At 50.5% G+C, this 24,890-nt stretch overlaps 1 protein-coding gene and 3 long non-coding RNA genes across 15 annotated transcripts in view; 2 read left to right on the top strand and 2 right to left on the bottom strand.

The window, feature by feature from the left end:
- Positions 1 to 5,443, top strand: part of LOC134485130 (uncharacterized) — a 23,502-nt gene extending 18,059 nt beyond the window's left edge. The window contains exons 2-3 of the long non-coding RNA XR_010063047.1: positions 1,600 to 1,769; positions 3,368 to 5,443. This is a non-coding gene — a long non-coding RNA (uncharacterized LOC134485130). The remainder of the gene's footprint in view (positions 1 to 1,599; positions 1,770 to 3,367) is intronic.
- LOC134485129 (uncharacterized) lies at positions 2,868 to 9,547 on the bottom strand. The gene is made up of 2 exons (XR_010063046.1): positions 8,420 to 9,547; positions 2,868 to 2,997 (listed from the first exon to the last, which is right to left on the bottom strand). It is a non-coding gene; the product is annotated as an uncharacterized LOC134485129 (long non-coding RNA).
- On the top strand, positions 9,357 to 24,889 carry LOC102549616 (uncharacterized). 8 transcript variants are annotated; one of them, XR_010063044.1, is made up of 4 exons: positions 9,357 to 10,094; positions 14,089 to 14,348; positions 15,699 to 18,539; positions 20,887 to 24,889. It is a non-coding gene; the product is annotated as an uncharacterized LOC102549616 (long non-coding RNA). The 8 variants fall into 8 exon arrangements; XR_010063043.1 differs by having other exon boundaries at positions 9,607 to 9,871; positions 18,481 to 18,539; XR_005494560.2 differs by having other exon boundaries at positions 9,679 to 10,094; positions 18,481 to 18,539.
- Positions 21,569 to 24,890, bottom strand: part of Lrrk1 (leucine-rich repeat kinase 1) — a 135,403-nt gene continuing 132,081 nt past the window's right edge. For 4 of the 5 annotated variants that reach the window (XM_063262481.1, XM_063262476.1, XM_063262478.1 and 1 more), the window contains one exon: positions 21,569 to 22,935. In XM_063262481.1, coding sequence (XP_063118551.1) covers positions 22,758 to 22,935 — 178 coding nt within the window. In that variant the 3' untranslated portion in view covers positions 21,569 to 22,757. The remainder of the gene's footprint in view (positions 22,936 to 24,890) is intronic. The other variant, NM_001191624.1, reaches the window with a different exon arrangement.

The following is a 24,890-nucleotide window of genomic DNA, read 5'->3' on the forward strand; positions in this document are numbered from 1 at the left end:
GAAACACCTAAAGAAATGTTCAACATCTTTAGTCATAAGGGAAATGCAAATCAAAACAACCCTGAGATTTCACCTCACACCAGTGAGAATGGCTAAGATCAAAAACTCAGGTGACAGCAGATGCTGGCGAGGATGTGGAGAAAGAGGAACACTCCTCCATTGTTGGTGGGATTGCAGACTGGTAAAACCATTCTGGAAATCAGTCTGGAGGTTCCTCAGAAAATTGGACATTGAACTGCCTGAGGATCCAGCCATACCTCTCTTGGGCATATACCCAAAAGATGCCTCAACATATAAAAGAGACACGTGCTCCACTATGTTCATCGCAGCCTTATTTATAATAGCCAGAAACTGGAAAGAACCCAGATGCCCTTCAACAGAGGAATGGATACAGAAAATGTGGTACATCTACACATGGAATATTACTCAGCTATCAAAAACAACGAGTTTATGAAATTCGTAGGCAAATGGTTGGAACTGGAAAATATCATCCTGAGTGAGCTAACCCACTCACAGAAAGACATACATGGTATGCACTCATTGATAAGTGGCTATTAGCCCAAATGCTTGAATTACCCTAGATCCCTAGAACAAAGGAAACTCAAGACGGATGATCAAAATGTGAATGCTTCACTCCTTCTTTAAATGAGGAAAAAGAATACCCTTGGCAGGGAAGGGAAAGGCAAAGATTAAAACAGAGACTGAAGGAACACTCATTCAGAGCCTGCCCCACAGGTGGCCCATACATATACAGCCACCCAATTAGACAAGATGGATGAAGCAAAGAAGTGCAGACCGACAGGAGCCGGATGTAGATCGCTCCTGAGAGACACAGCCAGAATACAGCAAATACAGAGGCGAATGCCAGCAGCAAACCACTGAACTGAGAATAAGTCCCCCGTTGAAGTAATCAGAGAAAGAACTGGAAGAGCTTGAAGGTGCTCGAGACCCCAAAAGTACAACAATGTCAAGCAACCAGAGCTTCCAGGGACTAAGCCACTACCTAAAGACTATACATGGACTGACCCTGGACTCTGTCCCCATAGGTAGCAATGAATATCCTAGTAAGAGCACCAGTGGAAGGGGAAGCCCTGGGTCCTGCTAAGACTGAACCCCCAGTGAACTAGACTATGCGGGGAGGGTGGCAATGGGGGGAGGTTTGGGAGGGGAACACCCACAAGGAAGAGGAGGGGGGAGGGTGATGTTTGTCCGGAAACCGGGATAGGGAATAACACTTGAAATGTATATAAGAAATACTCAAGTTAATAAAAAAAAATAAAATAAAAAAAAAAAAAAGAGAGAAAAAAAAAAAGAGATGCCAACAACTTATTTGATTGGTTGGCTGAAGTATGGTCAAAAGACGGCCTAGTGTGAATGAAATAAATGTTTCTGGCACCTCTTGGCTTAGTCAATGAATGGATACAAAGGTGTGGGGTTGCAATTGCTGGAGTAGCTTTGCCATATCAAAACTGATCCTCCAAGAGGGCAGGGTCCAGAAGCCACAGTCCTTCATTGCTATTGCCAGAACCGGATTTGGAGGCAGGAACCACCATAGCTGGAGATCATAATGTAAACATCTTCACTTTCTGCTGGCCTTAGGTGACCCCTGTGAAAGGGTCATTCATTCTCAAAGGGGTTACAACCCAGAGGTCGAGAACTGCTGCTGCAGGGCATCTCTTGGTGTTGCCATGTCCTATGATTAAAGACAAGCGTCAACTACAACTCAACCCAGGAAGATGACAGAGGGCACAGATCCTTCAGGAATGAAGGTATGGGTCAGCCTCCTAGGTAAAAGAATTGAGACCTGCTGAGGTACTGCTGAGGGTGGAGGAAATACAGAATGGGTAGTTGAGGAATACCAACTTTGTTCATGTGGCCAGTTATAAAAGGAGGGTTGATGCTGCCATGAGTGTTTCTGGCCCACTTTACTAATAATATGTCTATTTCTATGTATACACTTATTAAACCAATGTTTATGTTTTATTTTTTAAAGTTATTTATTTATTTATTTATTTATTTATGTATGTATGTATATAACTGTACTGTAGCTGTCTTCAGACACACTAGAGGACATCAGATCCCATTACAGATGGTTGTGAGCCACCATGTGGTTGCTGGGAATTGAACTTAGGACCTCAGGAAGAGCAGTCAGTGCTCTTAACCGCTGAGCCACCTCGTGTTTTCTTTTATCTCCTATTCTTCTACCTTTAAATTTACTATTGAATTATACAGCAGTTAAGTGTTACTAGATCTATATCATATTTAAATCAAGGCGTATTAGGAAGGAAGCATTCCTCAAGGGATATTCTAGTCTAGAATTCGTGGGTTTGACTGTACATGGGATAGCTGGATCACGTTAGGCAGAATATACCTTTGCTATTGCCCTCATCTGGAAGTTAAACATGTCATGAGAAGAGTTGTTAGGTGAATAGAGTTGTTAGGCGTTAGTTGTTAAGTGGGCCTATAATGGGAAACTTACTGTCAGCTTGATTAAGATCCAGAATTAATTGGGACATACCTTTGAGAGATCTGAGGAGCACTCCTGGAAGGATTAACTGTGAGGATTAACTGGGTGGCCAGCACCTTCTGACAGACAAAGGAAGAGCAGTCTAAGGGGGAGGGCGGCATCACTTTCTACCTGCCTTTCCCTTCTTGCTGGTGAGTGTGTTGCTGCTGCTGCTGCTGCTGCTGCTGCTGCTGCTGCTGCTGCTGCTGCTGCTGCTGCTGCTGCTGCTGCTACTGCTGCTGCAAGTCATGGTAGTGTCCTCCACTGACACCAGACTGCAGCTTCTTCAGCCTCTCAACATGATGACCGTCCTGGTTAGGGTTTTCATTGCTGTGAAGAGACACCATGACCACAGCAACTCTTACAAAAGAAAACATTTATTCAGGGCTGGCTTTCAGTTTCAGAAGTTCAGTCCATTATCGTCATGGTGGGAAACACGGCAGAGTGAAGGCAGGCAGGTACTAGAGGAGCTGAGAGTTCTACAGTTTGATCTGCAAGCAGGTAAATGAGACTGTGTCACTGGATGTAGCTTGAGCACAGGAGACCCCAAAGCCCGCCTCACAGTGACACACTTCCTCCAGCAAGGCCACACTTCCTAATAGTGCTTTTCTCTAAGGCCAAGCATGATCAGGGCCACTCCTGATCAAACCACCGCGGTGATCGTGTGCTCTCCAGGGAGCTGCCAGGCGTTCGGTACTGAATTGGGACTACTGAGACACTCACTTTCAGGGACTGATGAGATACTCCTGACTCAGCCTCCCCATTGTGCAGAATAACACTATTGGGGTGCCCGTATCTAGTTACACAGCAATTCTAGCTTATATCATGCCCCCTTTCTGTGTGTGTATTCTACTCCACCAGGTGCACTGCGGCCTAGACACCAGAGCTCCCTAGAGTTCCCCCAAAGCCTTCTGTGACAGCCTGTTTGGAAATCACAGCCCCAAAGGCATCATTTCATCACCTGGAAAGCCAAGGCAGCCCATGCTCCAGCCCTGCCTTGAGAACAAAGGCAGGGGACTTCGTTCCTACAGTGCTGAAGGAGGTGAGTCAGGCCTGGCTCAGACTTGACCTCTGTGTATCTTCTCTTGCACTTGGGACAGCTGCTCAGAGAGACTCCCAACATTTCTGGCAAACTGACTGTACTCATGCTGTGGGCTCCAGCTTCCTGACCACCCAGTAGTGGGTGGCTGCTGCAGTCTAGGCACCTGCATCCCCGTCTGGATCTGGTCCAGCCTTACTTTTTAAAATTTGTGCAGTTGTTTCTCTGGCAGTCTGGCCACTGGTGTGAGTCTCTCCAGGAAAGGAGCTCATCTCTCACCTCCACCAGGCGTTTCCAGGCAGGTCTAGGACAGTGACTAGCCCTCAGGTGGGCATGTGATCCAACGAATGCGGAGGCAGACCCACCCCCCAGGCTAGAGATGTCATATCCGACTTGAGGCTGACTTATCACCCTCATCAAAGAAGCCTGGGAACCCGTGGGAGCAGAGCAGAAAAACCCGGAAGAAAAGCCTGCTAGCCCAGGGACCCGGACTTCCCAGAGCCTGTGGGCGAGAAGGAGCTGGTAGAGTCTGGACATTGCTTGGCTCAAAGGATTCAGGCACCTCTTTTATTTATGTCACCTTATACCCTGAAACTGGCCCTGGGGCATGTTCCTGGAGATGGACTGCAGTGTATATGACCTTTGATGAGATATTTCATGCGCTGTTCCCTAAGCTGTATCTTGCAGTGGGCCATCCCCTAATCCACCCTGCTTACATTGCTCCAGAGGCTAGGTTGAGCCTCACATAAATCCAGTTAGAGTGGGGAGCCCAGGTGCCCTGACTGGGTATGGACAGCCTTGGTTTATCTCACCAGGGCCAAGACTGTAAACATTCTCTTTTCTCTGCTCATTCTGGTAGGGGAATGGAGGGCTGGGCCAGAGACTTCTTACAATCCATCCCCATAACCCTCTGAGTCCGTGTACTAGAAGCATGCCATGTTTTCAGAGCTCCAATGCCCAGATCCTCACCATCACTATCCAAGGCTCTGGGGTGGTCCAGTCTTTCACAGGGTTAGGGAAATAGGTTTTCTTCCGTCACTGAGATGCTAGATCATACTTCTGGCTGCTTTGGTTAATGGCCAGCAAAAGACCATTTAATGACACATAGACACATCAGGATAGAGTTACAAAGAAAGGGATAGTTTCCTAACAGTCTGGTTATTCCCGGAGGAAGGTGAGGTGGTGGGGTTGGGGTGGGGATGGGGACAGGGGAAGATGGGGTGCATTCTAGGTAGATGGAAAGCGGTTGTCATAGGCTCAAAGTCAGACTCAGGTCATATGCTCTCGGAGAAATACCAGGGCAGGCTGATTACCCCTAGGGGAGCACCAAATACAACTTTAGGGAATTGGGACATAGGACGACAGGATCACCTCTGTCCTTCTGAGGTTAGGGTCCAGTAAACATTTATAAAAGGTCACAGTCAGCGAACTTTGTCAGCAGGCTTCAGCACCCTGTAGTTTTGCACTGTCCACCCTCCACCATCACCCATGGGAGCCGTGGAGGCCTCAGTGCAGCTGTTCCTGAGTCCTGGCACCTGTTTCCCTGGCACCTGATGCTCTGGATACTTCCAAGCAGCTTCCACATCTTGGCTATGACTCAGTGATCTCAAGATGGAGATGAGCTCACCACCAAACCCAAGTTCTGAGGGCCAGTCTAGGGCATCAAGGATCTTAAGTCTTTGTTCTGGGACTCCGGCCCTGGCAGAGCAGGAACTGGCTCCCCCAAGTCATCCTACCAGGCCTGGCTGAGAGAGCCACTTCATGAATTGTGCACGGGGTAATTCAGACGAGGCTTGAATGCTGCAGTCTCTTTGCTTTGTTTAGGGCCGCAATGAATTTTGTTTATGGGAGGAACTATGGGTCCTGGTGTAAATAAATAAAGACATGCCCTCTCTGCACAGTTGGTGCCCGCTGGTGTGCTTAGCAGGTCTCCTTTGTTGCACGTCTACAAAGCAGTCGCTGCTCTTGTTCCCTTGTCAGCATCAGTATGGTTTTCTTAGAGCCTCTAACCAGCACCTTTGCTCCTGATTTCTCCAGGAAACACTTGGAGCCCATTGATAAAAAGTGCACAATGTTACAGTGCATCATGAAGTTGGTAAGGGACGCTGAGACATTGCTAATCGTCAGGCTGCTGTTTATGCAGTAAGTGTTGGGAAAGAGGAAGAAAGTGGTAGCCATCCCAGCACCCCATGCTGTGTGGGTATGAACTTTCTCTCTCCCTTCTCGTCTGCCTGTCTCCCTTCTTTCCCTTCTTCCCCTCTTTCTTCTTTGCTTCCTCTCTCTGTTCCTTCTGCTAGGGCCAAGCTGGCCCTGAACTCTTGGCTCAAGTAATCCCGCCATGGCTCTCCAAGTGGTCAAGACACAGGTGTGAGCACCAGGCTTGGCTGGGATTCTCTCCTTAACGACTACTGTGTGACTCTAGCTAGTAGGTGCATTCCGTTTCACCTTACCATTTCACGTCACTGGGCAGTTATATGATTGCCAGTCACATCTGGAATAGTAACATGGCAACAAACATCTGGAGGATGGTAACATTGTCAATGTGGGCTTTTATTCACTGCCAGCTCCAGGATGGATGTGGGGTGAGGTATACAGACTTGGTCTTTCCTCCAGTCAGGCAGTGTAGGCTAGGGCGTCAGAGGATGCAGAGAGTGCTGGAAGACCTGGAACTCTCCCTCAGGAAATGGGGAGAGTGGTTTCATCAGCAACCCCGAGACACCCGCTGGGTCACCCAGCAGCATGGGAGACCGTCCACCAGATGCCTCACACCAGACCTTCCACTCAGATGTCCCCATGACTGTGCTCACAGCAGATCCAGGCAGATGCCTTTTGGGGCCACGTCTCTTACTGGACCACCATGGGACAAGCCTCTGGCCTCCTTGAGCCTCAGCTGCTTGGCACACACAGTGCTGACTATGTGTAGAACGTGAAACCAAAGGAGCAGTGTTTGGTGGACGGGAAGCACTTTGTCATTGGGATTACTCTGGTAAACAGGCAACTCAGGCCCAGAGGGGGAAAGACATTTTCCCAGAGCCACACAGAGAAGCTAAAGTAAATACGCAGGTCTCTCTGCTTTGCCAGTTGACTCTCTTTCTCTGGAAGCACACTTAAGGGACACCTTGACACCCAGAGAAACCACATCATCCAGGTTTCTTCCTGCTGAGTGTCAGATACATGGAATCCCGTCCATAGCGGACATATTTTTGTGGTGGGCACCAGACACGGTCCTCACACACACAAGGCAAGTGCTCTCTACTCCTGTGCTACAGTCTAGACCCACGATGGACACACCGCTCTCCAGCTTCGATAGTGTGTCTCTCTAGACTGTACTATCTCATAGGGCCAGTTAGCCACCACAGAGTAGTTGAACCCTGATTTGGGGAGCTCCTACCGATCCTTCGAAACCCCAGCTCCTACATCTCCAAGCTGAAGAAAACAGAGTTAGAGACAAACTTTAAGAATGACAACCTGTAGGTTACTGCTCAGACAATGGGGATGATCTTCAGAATCCAGAATTTCTTTTCTTAAATGTATTTTTTGTCTGCATTTTTCAGAATTCAGGGGTAGGAGTAGGAGACCATAGCTCTTGCCTATCAGTTGCCTTTGATAACAGCCTGATTGCTTATTATTCGTTTATCTGTTCTACATGGCCGCCTATGCTCTCTCGTGTTTCGGGCACGCCTGTCTGGCATTGCATCTGTGCACCCCTGGCACAGCTGGCATGGTGCAGGCCCAAGGCGAGGTGTGTTCTGCTCTCTCCTGGGAACTAGGAGTAAGGGACCATACATGTTCATCCGCCAGCAGCACAGACAGGACAGACAGACTCGTTGTTAGTGGTGTAGGAGTCCTGCGCCAGTGTCTCACCATTTGTGAGAGTTTCTCTCCAAACGTATCCACGACTGCTCTCTGCCTGGATCTGCCTTTTCAAGTGGTGTTCAGGCAACACCATGTCCTGGAGCAGCATTATAAAAATCTGATCTGACCCAACGTTTTATAAAAAACAAAACAAAACAAACACCCACCCCCCCCCTGCTGAGAATAACAGCTTTTTCCCAGGCTGGTCAGTGCTGTGTCCAGGTTGCCCCTGGCAACGACACATTTTGGGTTGGCGGCTTCTCTGGGCCTTTGTTTCCCATGTGCATGGTGTGGATAGGGGTAGGCGAAGGTTGTTTCCGGCCCCACGTTCTGAGAGGACAGTCCCACACCTCAGGGGCCTCTCCTGCCCTTTTGTCCCCTGGCTGGCATCTCAGCAGCCGGAATAAAAGCTCCTGTGTTGTGGCTTCCCAGGGGCTCTTGCCTGAAAACAGATAATCTAGTGACCAATGAGAGAAGTTGCCGACCGCCATGGCCTTGGCCACTGCTGGCCACTTGGACCCCGGAGCTGGGAGCCTTGCCCAGGCTGAATAGCATCCTGCCAGCCCCACCCCCACAGCCAGAGAGACTGCCTGACATCTTTTCCTTTTTCCTGGAAACTTCCATTTGTCTACTCGCAAAGTATCAAAGTGGCCGATGGAGGGGAGAGTCCCAGCAACAGCCTGGGCCGAAACCAAGTGGCAAAGCCAAGGTGAATTTCCCTCCAAGTTCACCGGCTCATAGTCCAGTAGTCCGGACTTGGCTCTCCCGGGGCCCGGTGGTTGCTGTAGTAACCCGTGACTCGGGATGCCGCTCATCGATCAGGTCCGATGCACTGAACACACAGCCTGGCAAATCCAGCCTCCATCAGTTGGCAAGCTTGCCAGTGCCCCTCAGAGAGGACAGGGCGATAGCTTTGTGTGGCAGGGCTGCTCTTGCTTTCCTGTGCCTGAGCCGTGCTGGCTCAGGGCTACACTTGTCCCCAAGACACAGTAGTCAAGACTCTAGGCCTGGGTCCTTACCTGATGAACAGGTGTAACTTCCATAACCCTTGGCCTCCCAGGTCTCTGGAGCATCCACAAAGGTAGAAAGTTAATTGGCCTTCTGAACTGCTCTGTTGCCTGCATCCCAGATTTTAGTGTGTGGCAACTGTCCTTCTATACTGTGTTTCTGTGGGCCTGGGATTTGGATAGAGAAGGAGTGATTGACCCCTGCGGAGTAACATGCCAAGTCTCAATATATAACCTGGCTGTGGCTGAGAAGGCCCCAGGAGAGTGTTCCGAAGGTGTCTCCTATGTTTATCCTACCTCCTGGGGTTGTCTCTTATCTGGGACCAGAAGCCTCCATGTTCCTTCCTCTCTGTGGTGGATGTTCCCTCTCACCTTACGTGCCCTCTCTGGTGGGTGGGTGGTCTCTCACCTCATGTTCCCTCTCTGTGGTGGGTGGGTGGTCTCTCACCTCATGTGCCCTCTCTGTGATGGGTGGGTGGTCTCTCACTTCATGTTCCCTCTCTGTGGTGGGTGGGTGGCCTCTCACCTCATGTGCCCTCTCTGTGATGGGTGGGTGGCCTCTCACCTCATGTGCCCTCTCTGTGATGGGTGGGTGGCCTCTCACCTCATGTGCCCTCTCTGTGATGGGTGGGTGGCCTCTCACCTCATGTTTCCTCTCTGTGATGGGTGGGTGGTCCCTCTCACCTCATGTTTCCTCTCTGTGATGGGTGGGTGGTCCCTCTCACCTCATGTTTCCTCTCTGTGATGGGTGGGTGGTCCCTCTCACCTCATGTTTCCTCTCTGTGGTGGGTGAGTGGTCTTTCACCTCATGTTCCCTCTCTGTGGTGGGTGGTCCCTCTCACCTCATGTTCCCTCTCTGTGGTGGGTGGGTGGTCTCTCACCTCATGTGCCCTCTCTGTGATGGGTGGGTGGTCCCTCTCACCTCATGTGCCCTCTCTGTGATGGGTGGGTGGCCTCTTACCTCATGTGCCCTCTCTGTGATGGGTGGGTGGCCTCTCACCTCATGTGCCCTCTCTGTGATGGGTGGGTGGCCTCTCACCTCATGTGCCCTCTCTGTGATGGGTGGGTGGTCTCTCTCACCTCATGTGCCCTCTCTGTGATGGGTGGGTGGCCTCTCACCTCATGTGCCCTCTCTGTGATGGGTGGGTGGTCTCTCTCACCTCATGTGCCCTCTCTGTGATGGGTGGGTGGCCTCTCACCTCATGTGCCCTCTCTGTGATGGGTGGGTGGTCTCTCTCACCTCATGTGCTCTCTCTGTGATGGGTGGGTGGCCTCTCACCTCATGTGCCCTCTCTGTGATGGGTGGGTGGTCCCTCTCACCTCATGTTTCCTCTCTGTGATGGGTGGGTGGCCTCTCACCTCATGTTTCCTCTCTGTGATGGGTGGGTGGTCCCTCTCACCTCATGTTTCCTCTCTGTGATGGGTGAGTGGTCCCTCTCACCTCATGTTTCCTCTCTGTGGTGGGTGAGTGGTCTTTCACCTCATGTTCCCTCTCTGTGGTGGGTGGTCCCTCTCACCTCATGTGCCCCTCTGTGGTGGGTGGGTGGTCCCTCTCAACTCATGTGCCCCTCTGTGGTGGGTGGGTGGTCCCTCTCACCTCATGTGCCCCTCTGTGGTGGGTGGTCCCTCTCAGTGTGGTGGCCTCACCCTAGCCAGATAACTTGTTTGGGATCTTAGAGCCTCAGAGGTGAGTGCCTGCTCCATTGCCTTTTCTGACTGAGTTTTGGAGTTACAACCCTTCACTTCTACCATACTCTGTGGGTTGTAAGAAAGTCACAAGCCCAAAGTGGAAAGACACAGAAATCCATCTCTAGACAGAGGTATGGTAGGGTAGGGGAATCTGTGGTAGTCAGCATTGCTCTCTGGGTTCCCTTCTCAGTTGGCCTCAGACATGGATAAGACAGGCCTGGCCTCGCCTTTCCTTGGCCTCCTCACTTCAGAGGCTGCTGAGGAGGCTTTGGCATGCAGGGCGAGCTCTTCCACTTCTCTTGCCACTGCCGGGCAAGTTCAGGGTAAATTGGAGCTCAAAGGACCATGGAGCTGAATGGAGTTTTCTGGTTTGTCTCTCCAGCCTGCGACCTTCTATGGCTTTGGAGCTGATGTCTTGGATGTCAGTTTATGGTTCTGGAATGAGGTAATTCAGGCAGAGCCCCCTCCTGGAGTCAGACTACATAGGGTCTGCAGAGACTCCCTTTTGTATCTGTGACTTAGGGGCTTTGGGACAGAACAGTCACTGTTCCACACTTGCTTGGTGAGGGACTGGCCCTCGGTGGCAGGATGGTTTCCATGTAGCTGCCGTGAAAGAGAACTACAAACAGAGCTGCTGCTTTCCTTACAGGCTGAGGTGCCCTAAGGAGCTTTGCTGAGAAAAGCAGAAGGAGGAGGCCAGCTGTGGGAATCAGGCTCCCGTACTCCTAGAAGCGAGTTTTATCTGAAAGCTCTCACAGGGAGTGTCTTTCCCTAGACTCTCAGCTTCTCTTTTCACTGTTGCCCTCCCTGTTCCTGTGTGCCTCTGACCCTCAGATCCAACATGGACATGGTGCTCTATGTGGGCATCTGTATATTCGTACACACACACACACACACACACACACACACACACACACACTCACACACACAAACACACAGAGAGATAGACACAGACTGATACAGACACACACACATAGAGACACAGACAGACAGACACAAGGAGAAAGACAGACAGATACACATACATAGAGACTCAAACAGACAGACAGACACACACACGGAGACACAGACAGGCAGACACAAGAAGAGAGAGACAGACAGACACACACACATACACAACACACATGGAGACACAGACACACACACTCACACACACATTCACACACACAAACACACAGAGAGATAGACACAGACTGATACAGACACACACACATAGAGACACAGACAGACAGACACAAGGAGAAAAACAGACACATACACATACATAGAGACGCAGACAGACAGACACACACGGAGACACAGACAGACAGACAGACACAAGAAGAGAGAGACAGACAGACACACACACATACACAACACACATGGAGACACAGACACACACACTCACACTTACACACATTCACACACTCACACTCACACACAAACACACAGAGAGATAGACACAGACAGATACAGACACATACACATAGAGACACAGACAGACAGACACAAGGAGAGAGAGACAGACAGATACACATACATAGAGATGCAAACAGACAGACACACATACACACACACACACATGGAGACACAGACACATACAGACACACACTCACACACACATACACAGATAGACAGATACACATACATATATGTACAGAGAGGCAGACAGACATACAGACACAGACAGACAGAGAGACAGACAGATAGAGAGACAGACACAGAGAGACAGATATCACACACACACACACACACACACACACACAGAGCAGGGTGGGGTGGGGAGGAAGAGAGACTGTAGAGACAGAGAAGGGGAGAGGAAGACAGACTGCAGAAGCCTGTGATATGAAAAAGTCAAGACACGTTTAACATTTTCCTTACCGCACATGGAATGCAAAACACTAAGTAGAAAGTTCCATGTCCTCTCCCCCATAATCTGGCTCCCAGCCACACAAGGTTTCTCTGGGTCTCTGACTGCCTGATCACCTAGGTGGCATCCTTCCACACATAGCCACAAGGGTTCCTTCTTCCCCAGACGAGGTCACACTTGGTAAAGTCAACTCATGAAGTCCACAGATCCCTCTTAGAGGGCCTACGAATCCAGAGGCACCCATTTCTTAGGTGGTTCTGACCTGTTTGCATAGACTGGACAGCTCTGACAGGCTGGGCGTTGCCTAAGAGCGCCCCCTGGGTGCTGTTGAGGGAACTGCTCCGGAGAACTGACTAAGGGAAGAGCAGGGCTGATGCTGGAGAACCAGGCTGGGGAGGCTGGCACCTGTGGCCTTCCTCCTTAGTAGGCCCCAGGGAAACACATTGTATATTAGTCAAGTCCCCACCTGCTGGCCACCATGACCCACATGTTCTTGCATTGCTGGGGGGAGTCTGTACTCCTATTTCCCTGAGCCCCTGTCACAGTCAGCTGAGAACTAATGAGTCTTTCACAATGGGGTCCACATGGAATCGAGGCTTGTTTACGTAGCCACAAGGAAGCCCTTGCCTCCACTGAGGCCTCATCTTTCTGTGTCTCTGTGGCATTTAGTAACAATTCCTCCTAGTTCCGGACTGTGGCTTCCTGGGTATAAGGGAGGCCTTGGGGCAATCTCGTGCACAGTCAGTCCTTCTTAACACTGGTGTCTCTGTAGGGCCTGGTTGCCTGGGGTCCGTGTCATAGGAATAGTCACGTACTGGAGCTGAGGCAGAAAAATGCATATAGCCAAGTCTCTGGACCAAAGTTTCTTCCCTCCATTGTGATGGGGCAGAGCAGTACAGAGGCTCCTCCATCTTGTATTCTTGCTGAGGCTGTTTCCTGGATCTAATTAGAATCTTATCTCGGGGTTGGGGATTTAGCTTGGTGGTAGAGCGCTTGCCTAGGAAGCGCAAGGCCCTGGGTTCGGTCCCCAGCTCCGAAAAAAAGAACCAAAAAAAAAAAAATCTTATCTCCTTAATGGAGAGTCCTGTGGAACACTACCCAAGTGCATTCTGGAAGCCAAAGTCAGGATGTGCAAGCTCACAGCCTTTATTAAGACTTGCTTGTTTGTGTGGAACTTTCTCCAGCTGACCATTCGCCTTAGCTACCTATTTGTGTAGAAAGCCCCTCAGGCTGGCTGACCACTTACTTTAGCTTCTCTTAAAACTGCTTACTTCAAACTGCTCAGTCTGCGAAGGCCCCCTGCCGCTTCTGAGCAAGGTGCCCATACAAGGCCTCAGCCCTTAAACACTTCATGTTTTGGACACTTAGGGCAACACCTAGATCTCCGAACACTTTGGTGTGGTCCCAGCTGGCCAAAAGACTTTCCATAGGCTATGAACTTTGAGTGTTCATCTCTGGTGGGCTACCACCAGACTAACATCATGGGCTAACATCATGACTTGGCCACAAGAACACAGAAGACAGATAGGACATCATTCTTGTCCTGTGTGTGAGAAATGGTGAGAGCTGGAGAGGGAAAGGAGGAGGGAGGAAGAGAGAGGGGGGAGTGAGGAGAGAAGGGGAGGGAGGGGGAAGAAAGTGGGGGAGAGAGAAGAGGAGGAAGAGGAGAGAGAATATGTATGAGTGTGTGTGTGTGTGTTTGTGAGTGTGTGTTTGTGTGTATGTGTATGTGTGTTTGTGTGTGTGAGTGTGTGTTTGTGTGTGTGTGCCTGCATCCAGGGTCCTCTTACTGTCTGCAAATTCAGTTCAAAGGGATCTGACACTCTCTCCAGCCTTTGTAGATACCTGGATGGGCTGGCTAGTTTTATGTCAACATGTTGCAAGCCAGAGTCATTTGGGAAGAGAAATCCTTAACTGAGAAAACTTCCTCACTAGATTGGCCTGTGGGCATATACATAAAATAAAAATAAATAACTCTTTAAAACAAGCTACTTTTATCAATACAACTCAGACAAAGAGCTCACTGGTCTTTGCTCTCTCGTACCTTGATCTGAGAGCTTGCTGAGGTGACCTCAAGAAGTGAAGGCTTTTTCTGGTTACTTTCACTTCATCCCTGCCCTCTCCTCCTGTGTTTCTCCTGCAGATCTGGGCAGACGCTGTACTGCACTGTGAGAAGGACTGGCTGAGATGGCTCTTGAAGGGAGGCAGGTGTTTCTACATGGAACTGCTTCACCCTACACAGAACTCAGTACCCCTCAGAGGATGCCTTTCTGAGGAGGAATATGGCGAGGGGCTCTGGCCTCTGTCCTGAGGGAGATCTACTCTATGCCTTGCCAGAAATCAGTGTGTATTCCCAGAGCCGGGACCAGGTGTGGCTCAGGATAGAAGAGTGTCTTCTAGAAGGTATGTCCTGTCCTGTCAGGCCCTGTCACAGACTCAACTGAGGCTGGGACTAAAGATGGAGCCAAACCCAAGCCCAAGAGGGACCGATTTAAAGGCCCAGAACCAGAGTTATACCTGAGTGAACAGTGATGGGTGTTGGTGCGGACCTCCTGTGAATGGTGGTAACTCCTGCTGTCTCCAGGCCTCGGCGTCAGGAATGTGAGGTAGCATGTCGTGCCTAAGGACCTCAGGGATGTTTAACTGGAGCTAAGGGAACAGATGAACCATGCACCCTGCTAGAGCGTGTTCTTTCTTGTGTCCCTTCGAGACGAGTCATGTTGGGGTTCTTCCCCTTGGCTCCTCCCCTTAAGACTGAGACCCTGCTGTGGTCAGGGTCCTCTAGCTTCCTGTGTTAAAGCCTTGTTTACCAGGGTGGTGCCATCGGGAGGCTGTGGAACCTTTAGAAGATGGAACCTAGTGGAGGTTCCCTTAGGTCTTTGAGGCACGCCCTGGAAGAGATTTAGGGACCCTGACTGGTTTTTCTCGTTGCTTCCTGATTGTGAGGTGGACAGTTTGCTTTGCCTTTCACTCTAGGTCATTACCATGTGGTGCCTTCACCAGAATTCCAAAGCAATGGACCTGGGCAATCTCAGGCTGTGAGATAAAGGTTTTAAAAATTAATTATCTCAGACGTTTCAATATAGTGAGTATTGTGTGCCCAAGAGCTACAAAGTAGCGGCCCATAGAGGCTGGGTGGGCCTTAAGGAAGGGAGGGTTCATGAGGCCTAAAAGCTTGACCACAATGAGCCCACTAGTCATCTGTCTAAAAAAGTGTCTGTCAGTGGAGACGGAAAAGGGAAACAGTATTACTGTGTGAGAACAGTGTCTCCATTAAAGGGAAAATGCTCTGGCGCTCTAAGGGGCTTTGGCTCCAGGAAGCAGCCCGTGAAAGCTAGCACGTACTGGAACTGATGAAGCCTCAGGGCGGCATGCCTAGCCTGAAGCAGATTTGGAAGCTGGGAGGCAGAGCGTGTGTCCAGGTGGTGAAATCAGGAGAGCACAGGGCCACCAGAATGTACCCCATGCCTCCCAAGAGCTCAGCCGGGAGGGAGCCCGTGAAAAGGCTCGCTGACGTCAGTGAGCCCCGACTCTGTGTCACGGGCTTTTTAAGCAGCAGAGCATGAAGTTGGCTCTGGAGAGGAGTGATGGACGTACCATGGTCTTAGAGGCCTGACTTCGAGGCCGGGCTCCAATGCTGAGAAAAGTTGTTCCAATTGGCCAGGCGGTCTGGCACTGCCTGAGAAGCCATTCATGCTTCTCAGAGGTGTGACACTCAAAAACTGACTTTCTGTCATTCTGAAACTCCTACAGGAGATGGGTTTGAAAGGCATGGGAATCTCCTTCCAGGCATCTCTGGATCTGTCCAGACCTTCTCCAGAGAGGGTCTATGCTACTTGCCTCCCAGGACCAAACGCTTCCCGGATTGACTGGATGTGACAGCTGCAGCCCTTGTTACAGATAGTTAGAAGACTCAGTTCCAGGAAGTAGTCTGCTACCCCAAGGGTGACATTATCTACAGTTCTGGAATGTTCTCTGTGCAGACTGTGCCTGAAGAAATGACATTTCCTCCCAGGCTTAAAGGAGCAAGGCGCTGGCGTCTTACTTGAGCAGTGGATTGTTTCTATGCTCTGGAAAGTGAGAGACTGACATTGTTTTTTTGGCTCAGAGTCCCACGGCAGACCAGCCACAGCAAGAGAGCCCGTGTGTCCGCCCAGTCGTCATTTTATAATATTTAAAGTGATTTTTTTTGTCATTCAGATCTTAGTCTTATTATAAAAGAAATGACAGTTAAATTAAAAGTGGTTTAACAAAAACCACTAGTGACCTCAGGAGCCAGAAATGGCCATAGGTCACATTTTGGTGTGTGTCCTTCTGGTCTTTTAAATCTTTTATACATTTGTAAATGAAAAGCACGCCCCCAAGGCCCCACTCGGTACATTGTGAATGCCTTCTCTGGCCTTTAGTTGGTTGGGTTTTATGTTCCAAAGATGCCGCCATGGAGGCTTGGGAACAAGGAAGGGATTGAGGGCTGAACTGTGAACTGCGTCCCCTCAGGATCCACAAGCTGAAGCCCTTACCCTAGCGCTTTGGAATGTGAGCACAGGTCAGGCTTCCTGTGGCTGACAGAGAGTGATAGCCATCCTGAGGATGTCACAATGGCTCACGTGCCACGTGCCAAGCTCACAGTGGACCATGGATCCAGGTCTAGTCTGCCATTTCCAGGGATGTGGAGGGAAATCCTGGAACCCCCAGATTGATGTGGGCAGACCCTGCCACCAATGCCTCACACTGCAATCCCACTGTGTGCCTCCTCCTTCTGACGCTGGGCCCTCTTCTGGGTTCTGTGGGCTCCAAGGATACAGGGCTTGGCGCTGCTTCTTGGCAGCCATTTGGATGTACCCTTCAGGTAGGAATAGGGTGCTCCCCTCCAGAGTTGTCTGCCCCTAGGTCAAAGAGTTGGGCAAATCCTATTATGTTGGCATTGTTCCTGTTGATCTTGCAGTTTTCAGTCCTTGGTTGTGTGGGGTAGTGTCATGGTTCCTGCCTCTATGCTGATGATGCTATAAACCATAAATCTACTAGATGTGGAAAAATGAACCAGTCCCTAAATAACACCATAATGCTATACACTGGATGCACAGCTCCCTCCATTAAAAGACAATCTCAAAACTGCAATTAATCTGCACTTGCCAACATTTAATTAAAATTGTAATCTAAAATACCAGACTATCACCAGTGTTTTGAGCATCCTAAGAAACAGACTCCCACCTGATAGCAGTTACTCAAGCAAGTTCCAGTGTGCCCTGGTGTCCACAGGGAATTGCTCCAAGACCACCCATGGACCGAGTCTATGGAGGTGCAAGTCCCTCACATGAGGTCATGTGTTAAGTAAGTGCACGGAACCTGAATCCTTCCTCTCAAAGGCATCAAATTCTCCCTGACACAGTGACACTCCGGAGATGCTCTGTAGGTAGTTGCTGTCCTGTATTGTTTGAAGAGAGAAAGGCAGGAAATAAAATTGGCACTTGGTTTGCCCCAGTCCACATCCTTCCTAACCCTTTTCCCTTGAAGTTGATTAGCATTTTAGATCCTGTAGCCATGGAGGGCTGACTTACTCGATTTACTTACTGGACGCTGAAGACCAAGGGTTCCAACTTCCTCACTACTGCGGAGCCAGTCTTCCTATTTGTGTGTGTGTGTGTGTGTGTGTGTGTGTGTGTGGTGTGTGGCATGTGTGGTGTGTGTCTCTGTGTCTGTGTGTGTGTGTGTGTGTGTGTGTGTGTATGTGTGTGTGTGCGCGTGGTGTGTGGCATGTGTGGTGTGTGTCTCTGTGTCTGTGTGTGTGTGTGTGTGTGTGTGTGTGTATGTGTGTGTGTGCGCGTGGTGTGTGGCATGTGTGGTGTGTGTCTCTGTGTCTGTGTGTGTGTGGTCTGGGGTGTGTGTGTGTGTGTGTGTGTGTGTGTGTGGTCTGTGGTGTGTGGTGTGTCTGTGGTGTATGTGTGTGTTGTGTGTGCATGTGCATGTGGTGTATGTGTGTATGTGTGGTGTGTGTGAGTGTGTGTGGTATGTGTGTGTGAGTGTGAGTGTGGTGTGTTGGTGTCTGTGTGTGTGGTGTGTGTGTGGTGTGTTGGTGTCTGTGTGTGTGGTGTGTTTGTATGTGTGGTGTGTGTATATGGTATGTGTGTGGTGTATATGTGTGTGTTGTGTGTGTGTGTTGTGTGTGTGAGTGTATGTGTGTGTATGGTGTGTGTGTGATGTGTGAGTGTATGTGTGTGTGTGGTGTATGTGTATGGTGTGTATGAGTGTGTGTGTGTGTGTGTGTGTGTGTGTGTGTGTAAGCTTTATGACAGGCTGTAGAACAATGATTCACAGAGAGACAAAGATGATACTCAGTTTAGCCTTAATCAGCTGATGCTGGGCCAGCTTTCTGGAGTCTGACCCCAGGTAGTATATTCTAGCCATATTTAACCTCAACCTCCTTTTGGAAACTAGTCTCTTGATGACACTAAATTCAGTCCGGTGCATAAAACACAGCTTAAGACATGTTTACATCGATGCTGCTCACAAAGTACATATGGCTTCTTCCATACAGATGGGTTCTGTCGTCTCAGAAGCAGTGCTGAAGATAAGGAGCTATGGAGAGTGACTGAGGTACACTGAGGCCCGTGGGAGTCAGGGTTGACCTGGCCCTAAGATAACATAGAGGTCACTCAAGCTGTTGTAAGTGCAGGTGATATCTATCATTAGGATGGGTTTTGTGGACTTAGAAACAGTGCTAAGGTTTAGGGGGAAAGTCTGGGTTGGACAAACATAATATTCTGAAGGACTCCAGTGAAGCCTGGCCCTACAGACAGCAGAGATCACAGGACTGTAAACTCCATCCTTTCCCAGCCCCCAGGTGGGAGCCGAAATCATCTTCCTTTCAAGAGACAGCCTGAAGTGCTTCTCCTTCCCGGATTTCAATGCTTCTCTGTGCTCACAAAGACCTCTGAGTCTCCATACCTCCTCTTGTTCAAAACTCTTCCTAGGCTGTCTGAGCCTTTCTAGAGTTGCAACAACCTTTCTTGACCCCCTGGGGTGGGGTGGGAGAAGGCAGAGGGGGAAAGGGAGAGGGAGAAGGGGAGGAGGAGGGGGAGGGAGGGAGAGGGGAATGGAAGGGGGAGACGGAGAGAGCAGCACATGGTTTGGCTGTTCTTGGGGCAAGCTGTTGGTGGCTCCTCCAGGCTGAAAAACACAGAGTTCAGGCATAAACGTGAGAGTCCTTTGTGCACCAAGAGTGCAGTGGTGTGTCTGGGAGCCCTGGGAGGCTCTAACAATCACTGCTTTTTGCCTTGTGCCATTTTGTAGTCTCTCACCCCAAAGCATGCTCATGACATTCTGACCTACTTGGGCAGCATTGTGGAAATGGATCTCGCTAGCATCTGCTTGGTAGGTGGGGTCTAGGTTCAATTTTCTGGCTGCGGTCAGAGGGTACAGGCAGGGCCCTGTCTCAGGACTGGCTGCCCTACATAACTGCGCAGGAGAGAAGGAACCCTGGTTTTTGTTTTGTTTTTTTTTGAGGCAACGTCTCTCTTTGTAGTTCTATCCTGGAACTTGCTATGTAGACCAGGCAGGCATCGAACTCACAGACATCCTCTCCTCTCTGCCTCCTGAATGCTGAGACTAAAGGCATGCACCACTGTGCCTGCCGTAACTCTTGACTTCTGAAAAGTCCTACTCGAGCACAGCCAAACTGTCTGAATAGAGCACAGGATCCACTACCAGACAAGACCTCTGGGAAATGGTGGATTAGCAAAATAAGCTATTGTGTACACGGGGGTATAGCTACTGCAACTGACACCCCACCCGTTTCTATTTCTTTGGCCTGATCTCTATTCACTGGGAGTGGCTTTGCTTCTCATTCCCAGTGGCTACACTGGACACCTGTAATGGTGTGGGTGGAGTGTGGGTGGAGTGTGTGTGGTGTGTGGGTGGAGTGTGTGTGGGGTGTGTGGTGTGTGTGGGGTGTGGGGTGTGTGTAGGTGGGGTGTGGGTGGGGTGTGGGTGGGGTGTGGGGTGTGTGTAGGGGAACAGGCTGAGCTCTCCCTTCTTGATGGTGTTCTAGCCACCCAGTTATGACAGCACCTTCACAGGGCCTTGGCTTGTGTAAGCTCTGCTGGGTGAGGGTCTGAGACCTCACATAAACACTCAGCAGCCCTGCCCCATCTGGGTTTTCCGTAACCTCCAGTCACCAAGCTGCTGGTCTCCTGACTTTTCCTCTCTAGCTCCGTATTTTGTTTGGATGTCCACTGTCACCCTTGCCCTCTTGAGCAGAGAGGACCCAGCAGCAGAGTGTCTTGCTTGGGTGACTGCCGTTGTGACACTGCCTAATGGCTCAGCAAGAGTTCAAGAACCATGGCTGACCCCTTAGTCTTTGTAACTCAAGGGAGATGGATGCCATTTTATCGTGTGGAGGGTCTGTGTTTCTTCTTCTTCCTTTTTTTTTTTCTTTTCTTTTTTTCGGAGCTGGGGACCGAACCCAGGGCCTTGTGCTTGCTAGGCAAGCGCTCTACCACTGAGCTAAATCCCCAACCCCGGGTCTGTGTTTCTTTATATACCATTTATCTGTTTTCCAATCGTGATTTTTCTTATGGATGAATACGAATTTTGCAAACAAGGTAAGGGAACTGTTCATCTTTCATTTGTGTTATAAATGCACTTTAAAAATTATACTCATTAATTTACTGTGTGTGTGTATGTGTGTGTGTGTGTGTGTGTGTGTGTGCATGTGTGTGTCAACAGCTTGTTGGAGTTGGCTCTCTCTTTCTACCACATAGGTCCTGGGGATTGAACTCAGGTCTTCGGTCTTGCCTGCAAGCTCCTTTATGTGATAAACCATCTCCTCAGTTCTGTGTGGGTCTCCCCCGCCCCGTCAGTTGTTTGTTTACCTTTGTGGTACAGTTTCCTTCTAGGTGTTCTTATTGTTGTTGTTTTTATTTTTTGTTTGTTTCCGAGACAGGATTTCTCTATGTAACCCTGGGTATCCTGGAACTTACTCTTTGGACCTGGACTCGTGCAAGCTGGAATTAAAGTTATAATGCCACCACTGCCCAGGTTTCTTTTAGGTTTCCAATTCTTCTGTAGTCAAGTTCATCAGGTGTTTCCCTCCAGGTCCCTGGTGGTTCTGTGAAAGTCCTCCTTCCCTGACTGTGAGGCTCGGGTTAGGGCTCTGTCTGTGGACAGGAGAAAATGTGGCACGAAAGGTATGCTGAGTCAGCAAAGTAGGAGAGGCTGTCCATCAGCCTGCGATCCAGCGACACAGCACAGGGCAGACAGGGCCAGGCTCCTGTCTGGACATCCAAGCAAGGCAGCTTAGGGACGCCAGGGGAGAAGAAGATCTGGTGACTTCCAAGGCTTGCCTTAGGGATCATGGTGGGAAATGGTGGTAAGGGGTTCAGCAGCCACAGAGCTCAAGGTCTGGTCCCCAAGGATTCAAAGCCTGACTCACAAAAGGAAGTGAGGAGCTAGCTTTCTCCAGGGCTGGGGCCGACAGGGAAGCATTTGCCTATGGGAATCGCTACAGGGCATTTGGGAACACCCAGCAGTGGGCTGAGAGGGGTGGCCCCTGTCTACCCTGGGCCAGCAAGGGGACCTGGGAAGGCTAGAGTCTATGCGTTTCACTCAAGAGACAAAGGCCATGGTTCCATTGAAGTCTGTTTATTTTCAGATAACACGAGTCTCACCAGCTTGCACTTCCCCAGTTGCAAACACCTAAATTTGCTTTTTATAATTTAATTCTAGAAAAGGTTCAGTGACATGGAGCCAAGTACAATCTCGCATTCAAACGTGTGTTCTAGGTTAGGCATCCTCTAAGGGTGATGCCTGTCAAAGATGTGTGTGTGTGCACACGTGTGCACGGGATTTATAAACCGTTCCCTGTTGTGCCTGTACACCCTGTTAACAGCTTGGCTTTTCTTCATCCGCTGTCCACGTGGGCAGTGAATGTTTGGCAAATACATAATCCAGTATAAGTCCCATACGATGGGATTTCACAACCAGGCCTAACCGTGGAGATATTACTTAATTTGTTAAAGTGATAAACAAGATTATGATGTGCAAACAAACAGGGCTTGTGCTCCAGCTGTGTCCAAGTTTATTTTACCAAGTCATAAACACAGGCCCTTTCTCCAGGCCCAGTGATTGGGTTTCTCCTTCCTTTTGTCGGGGGAGAAGAATGTAAAGGGGGGAGTCGGGGCCCTTGCACCGGGCTTTCCGGCTGTGACTCTTGAAGGAACCCATTCATCCCCACTATTGGGCAATGCCGCCCTCGCAGGGTCCTTCTGGGGTTTCCCATACGCAGCCTTTGCCAAGCGGGAGATTCGATCTCAGCTTGACCAAGCTGGGCCCCATACTCCAGGGACTGAGAGCCTTGTGAAACAGGCCGAAAGCCTAGGGTCTCGGGGGAAGGAGGGCCAGGGGTTGCAGCCCTCCTCCCACCTTACCCCGAACTGCTCCTCAACCAAGACTCTGTAGTGTAATTCCATTGGAGGCCTGGCGGTAGAAGAACGGACAGGCCCATTCATTATGCTGGAAAGGTTTGGAATGGGGTCACTCTCCCCGGCTCCTGGAAGCCTAGGGAAGAGGCGAGAGGAGGCCTCTCTCAACCAGACCCTGTGGCTTCCCATGGGCTGATAACTTTCCCCACAGAACCTGAGAACTCCCAAACTACCAGCAGCTCCTAGCTTCTCAGCCCTTCTTAGCAGAAGGCTTAGCAAAGAACCCGTTTGTCTTCTGTGCCCTAGGAGGGCTGTAGCTGAGGGGTCAGGCAGTGGCTCGGACCTGCTGGCTCCGCGCACCTGCTGGCTCCGCGCGGAGGCCCTTCCGTAGGCATTACCTTCTCTTGCGAGGACACGCCTCCAGCCGGCCCAGCTCCTCATAGGACTGGTAGAAGATGTCAAACTCCCTGGCGCCCCAGCCCCTCCAGACAGCCAGGCACCACTCTGTGTTTTCGTTTGCAAAGCCGCACACTACGGTGTCCTTTGCCACCACTGCCGCATCCACCAGGACCCTGCAGAGAGACGGGGTCTGAGATCACCCACAGGAGCCCTCACTAGGTCAGGGTGGGGCCTCGCTCTTCATGCTCCGCTCGAAGGGGGTGGAGTTACTAAGAGGGTGCGGTAAACAGCTCAGCCTGGCTCTGGAATGCACTCGAAGGTCCAGATTCTCCCTGGTAGTGTCGCCTATGGGATGGGGCCTTATAATGTATCTAAAAGGCCAAGGGCATCCATTTACTTTTATAAGCATTGGCTATAGAATAGAAGACCACCGACTGACGCAAGCAGGGCAGGCACCCTCCAGGCGCCTCTCTGGAATTCTGGTGTCCAGAATGAACCACCAACTGAGTATTACAGAACAAAGGCAAAGGTCAGAGCGATGGGTGAAGGGGCTTGCCTCCCTATGAGGCAAGCTTGATGACCTAATTCCTGGAACACATGTCAAAGCAGGAGGGAATCAACTCCCACTGTCTTGTGACCTCCACAGGCTCACTGTGACACATATCTGCACCCCACAGTGAAAACACTAGAGTGGCCCCATGAGTGTCCTTGGTGCAGGCTCCTCTCATTCTATTCCCCACTGACTCAGGAAATTCAGAGGAACACATAAGACAAAGTCTGCTGTCTCAAAGCCATCACTGTTTACACCGTTTTGAGGCGGTCAACTGTTTTACACAGTCTGTGTGTGCACAGCATGTTTCTGCTCAGGCCACAACAGATGGTTCCCTGCATCTTCTTTGTCCTGGTAGCGTCTCTGCGGGGCTGGCGGCCCATCTCTGAGTCTGTTGGACCTCCCCCTCCTATACCCAGTGACTGAGCCCCACTGCCCATGAAGGCTCTCTTTCACCAAGCTATCGAGAGTCTCTGGTCCTTCCTTGCTTTTTCAGCTGGCCAACTTGGGTCTTTCTCCTCCTAGCAAATGTGCCTGACCCTTGATAAAACCTGTCTCTGGGGGGATGACTAGAAAAGGATACTGGTACAGTCTGAGTAGGTGTGCCAAGGTCAACCAACCTGGTTCTGAGGACCTATTTATTTCCAGAAGCCCAACGTGGAGGCTGGGGACTACTTCGGCACAAAGCTTCCTTTTACCAGGTTAGCCAGGGTTCAGGGGCAAAGCCTGATCTTATTCCAGAATTGGTCACAGAGAAGATCCATTGTCCCAGGACTCACTGAGAAAGCTCAGTGCTAGCAGGCAAGTGACTGGACGTGGCATGAGCGACTGGCTGCTTGTCACTGACTGTCCTGCTTTGGATGACCTTTGCCCAAGGGTGAGTGACAGTGTATGCTGCTGGCGGGTCTACTGTGATGTGTAACACTGCACACATGTTTGGCTTCAGGGCCTTTCACGGGGGAGCTTCAGGGTGAGGGGTGAACACTACCAGGAACTCTGGCTTAGCACCAGGCTCCCGTCTCCCGGCCATGAAGACTGTGCCCTGAACTGGCATCGTCACAGCAGCGACTGGCATGTCTCACAGTCTGCAGATTAGCATCCAGTCACACTCTCAGGCTCAGGGACGGGAGTTGCGGAGTGGGACCATGTCACCTGGCTCTATCCGGTGCTTCATGGGCTGGTAGGTCCCCCGGTAGGGGGAGGAGGAGACCTCTCCTGTTCGGTGGGAAGGACAGTGAACGAATTTGAGAGGATCTCGTCTCAAGCACAGCTGAATCTGGCCCTGGAGACACACCTTCGGCAGTGTATTTGATCCACAGGTACACAGACACCCTGAAGTAGATATCCTTGGCCGGTGGTTGGTGCTGTATTCAACTGCCATGCTGAACCCCAGGAGCTGCCTACAGGACCCCCACCTTGCCTCTGCTCTGCTCCGTGACCACACCGGTGGATCCAGAGTCTTATCTCCGGGAACCCAGAAGCAGTAGGGCTGTTGTGCGGTCTAGTGGACATGTTAGTGAGCCCCGAGGTTCCCCATCCTCCTCCCCCGTAGCCTTACAGAATGGTTCTCGGTCTTAC

Source organism: Rattus norvegicus, chromosome 1 (genome assembly GCF_036323735.1).
Source record: "Rattus norvegicus strain BN/NHsdMcwi chromosome 1, GRCr8, whole genome shotgun sequence".
NCBI lineage: Eukaryota > Metazoa > Chordata > Mammalia > Rodentia > Muridae > Rattus > Rattus norvegicus.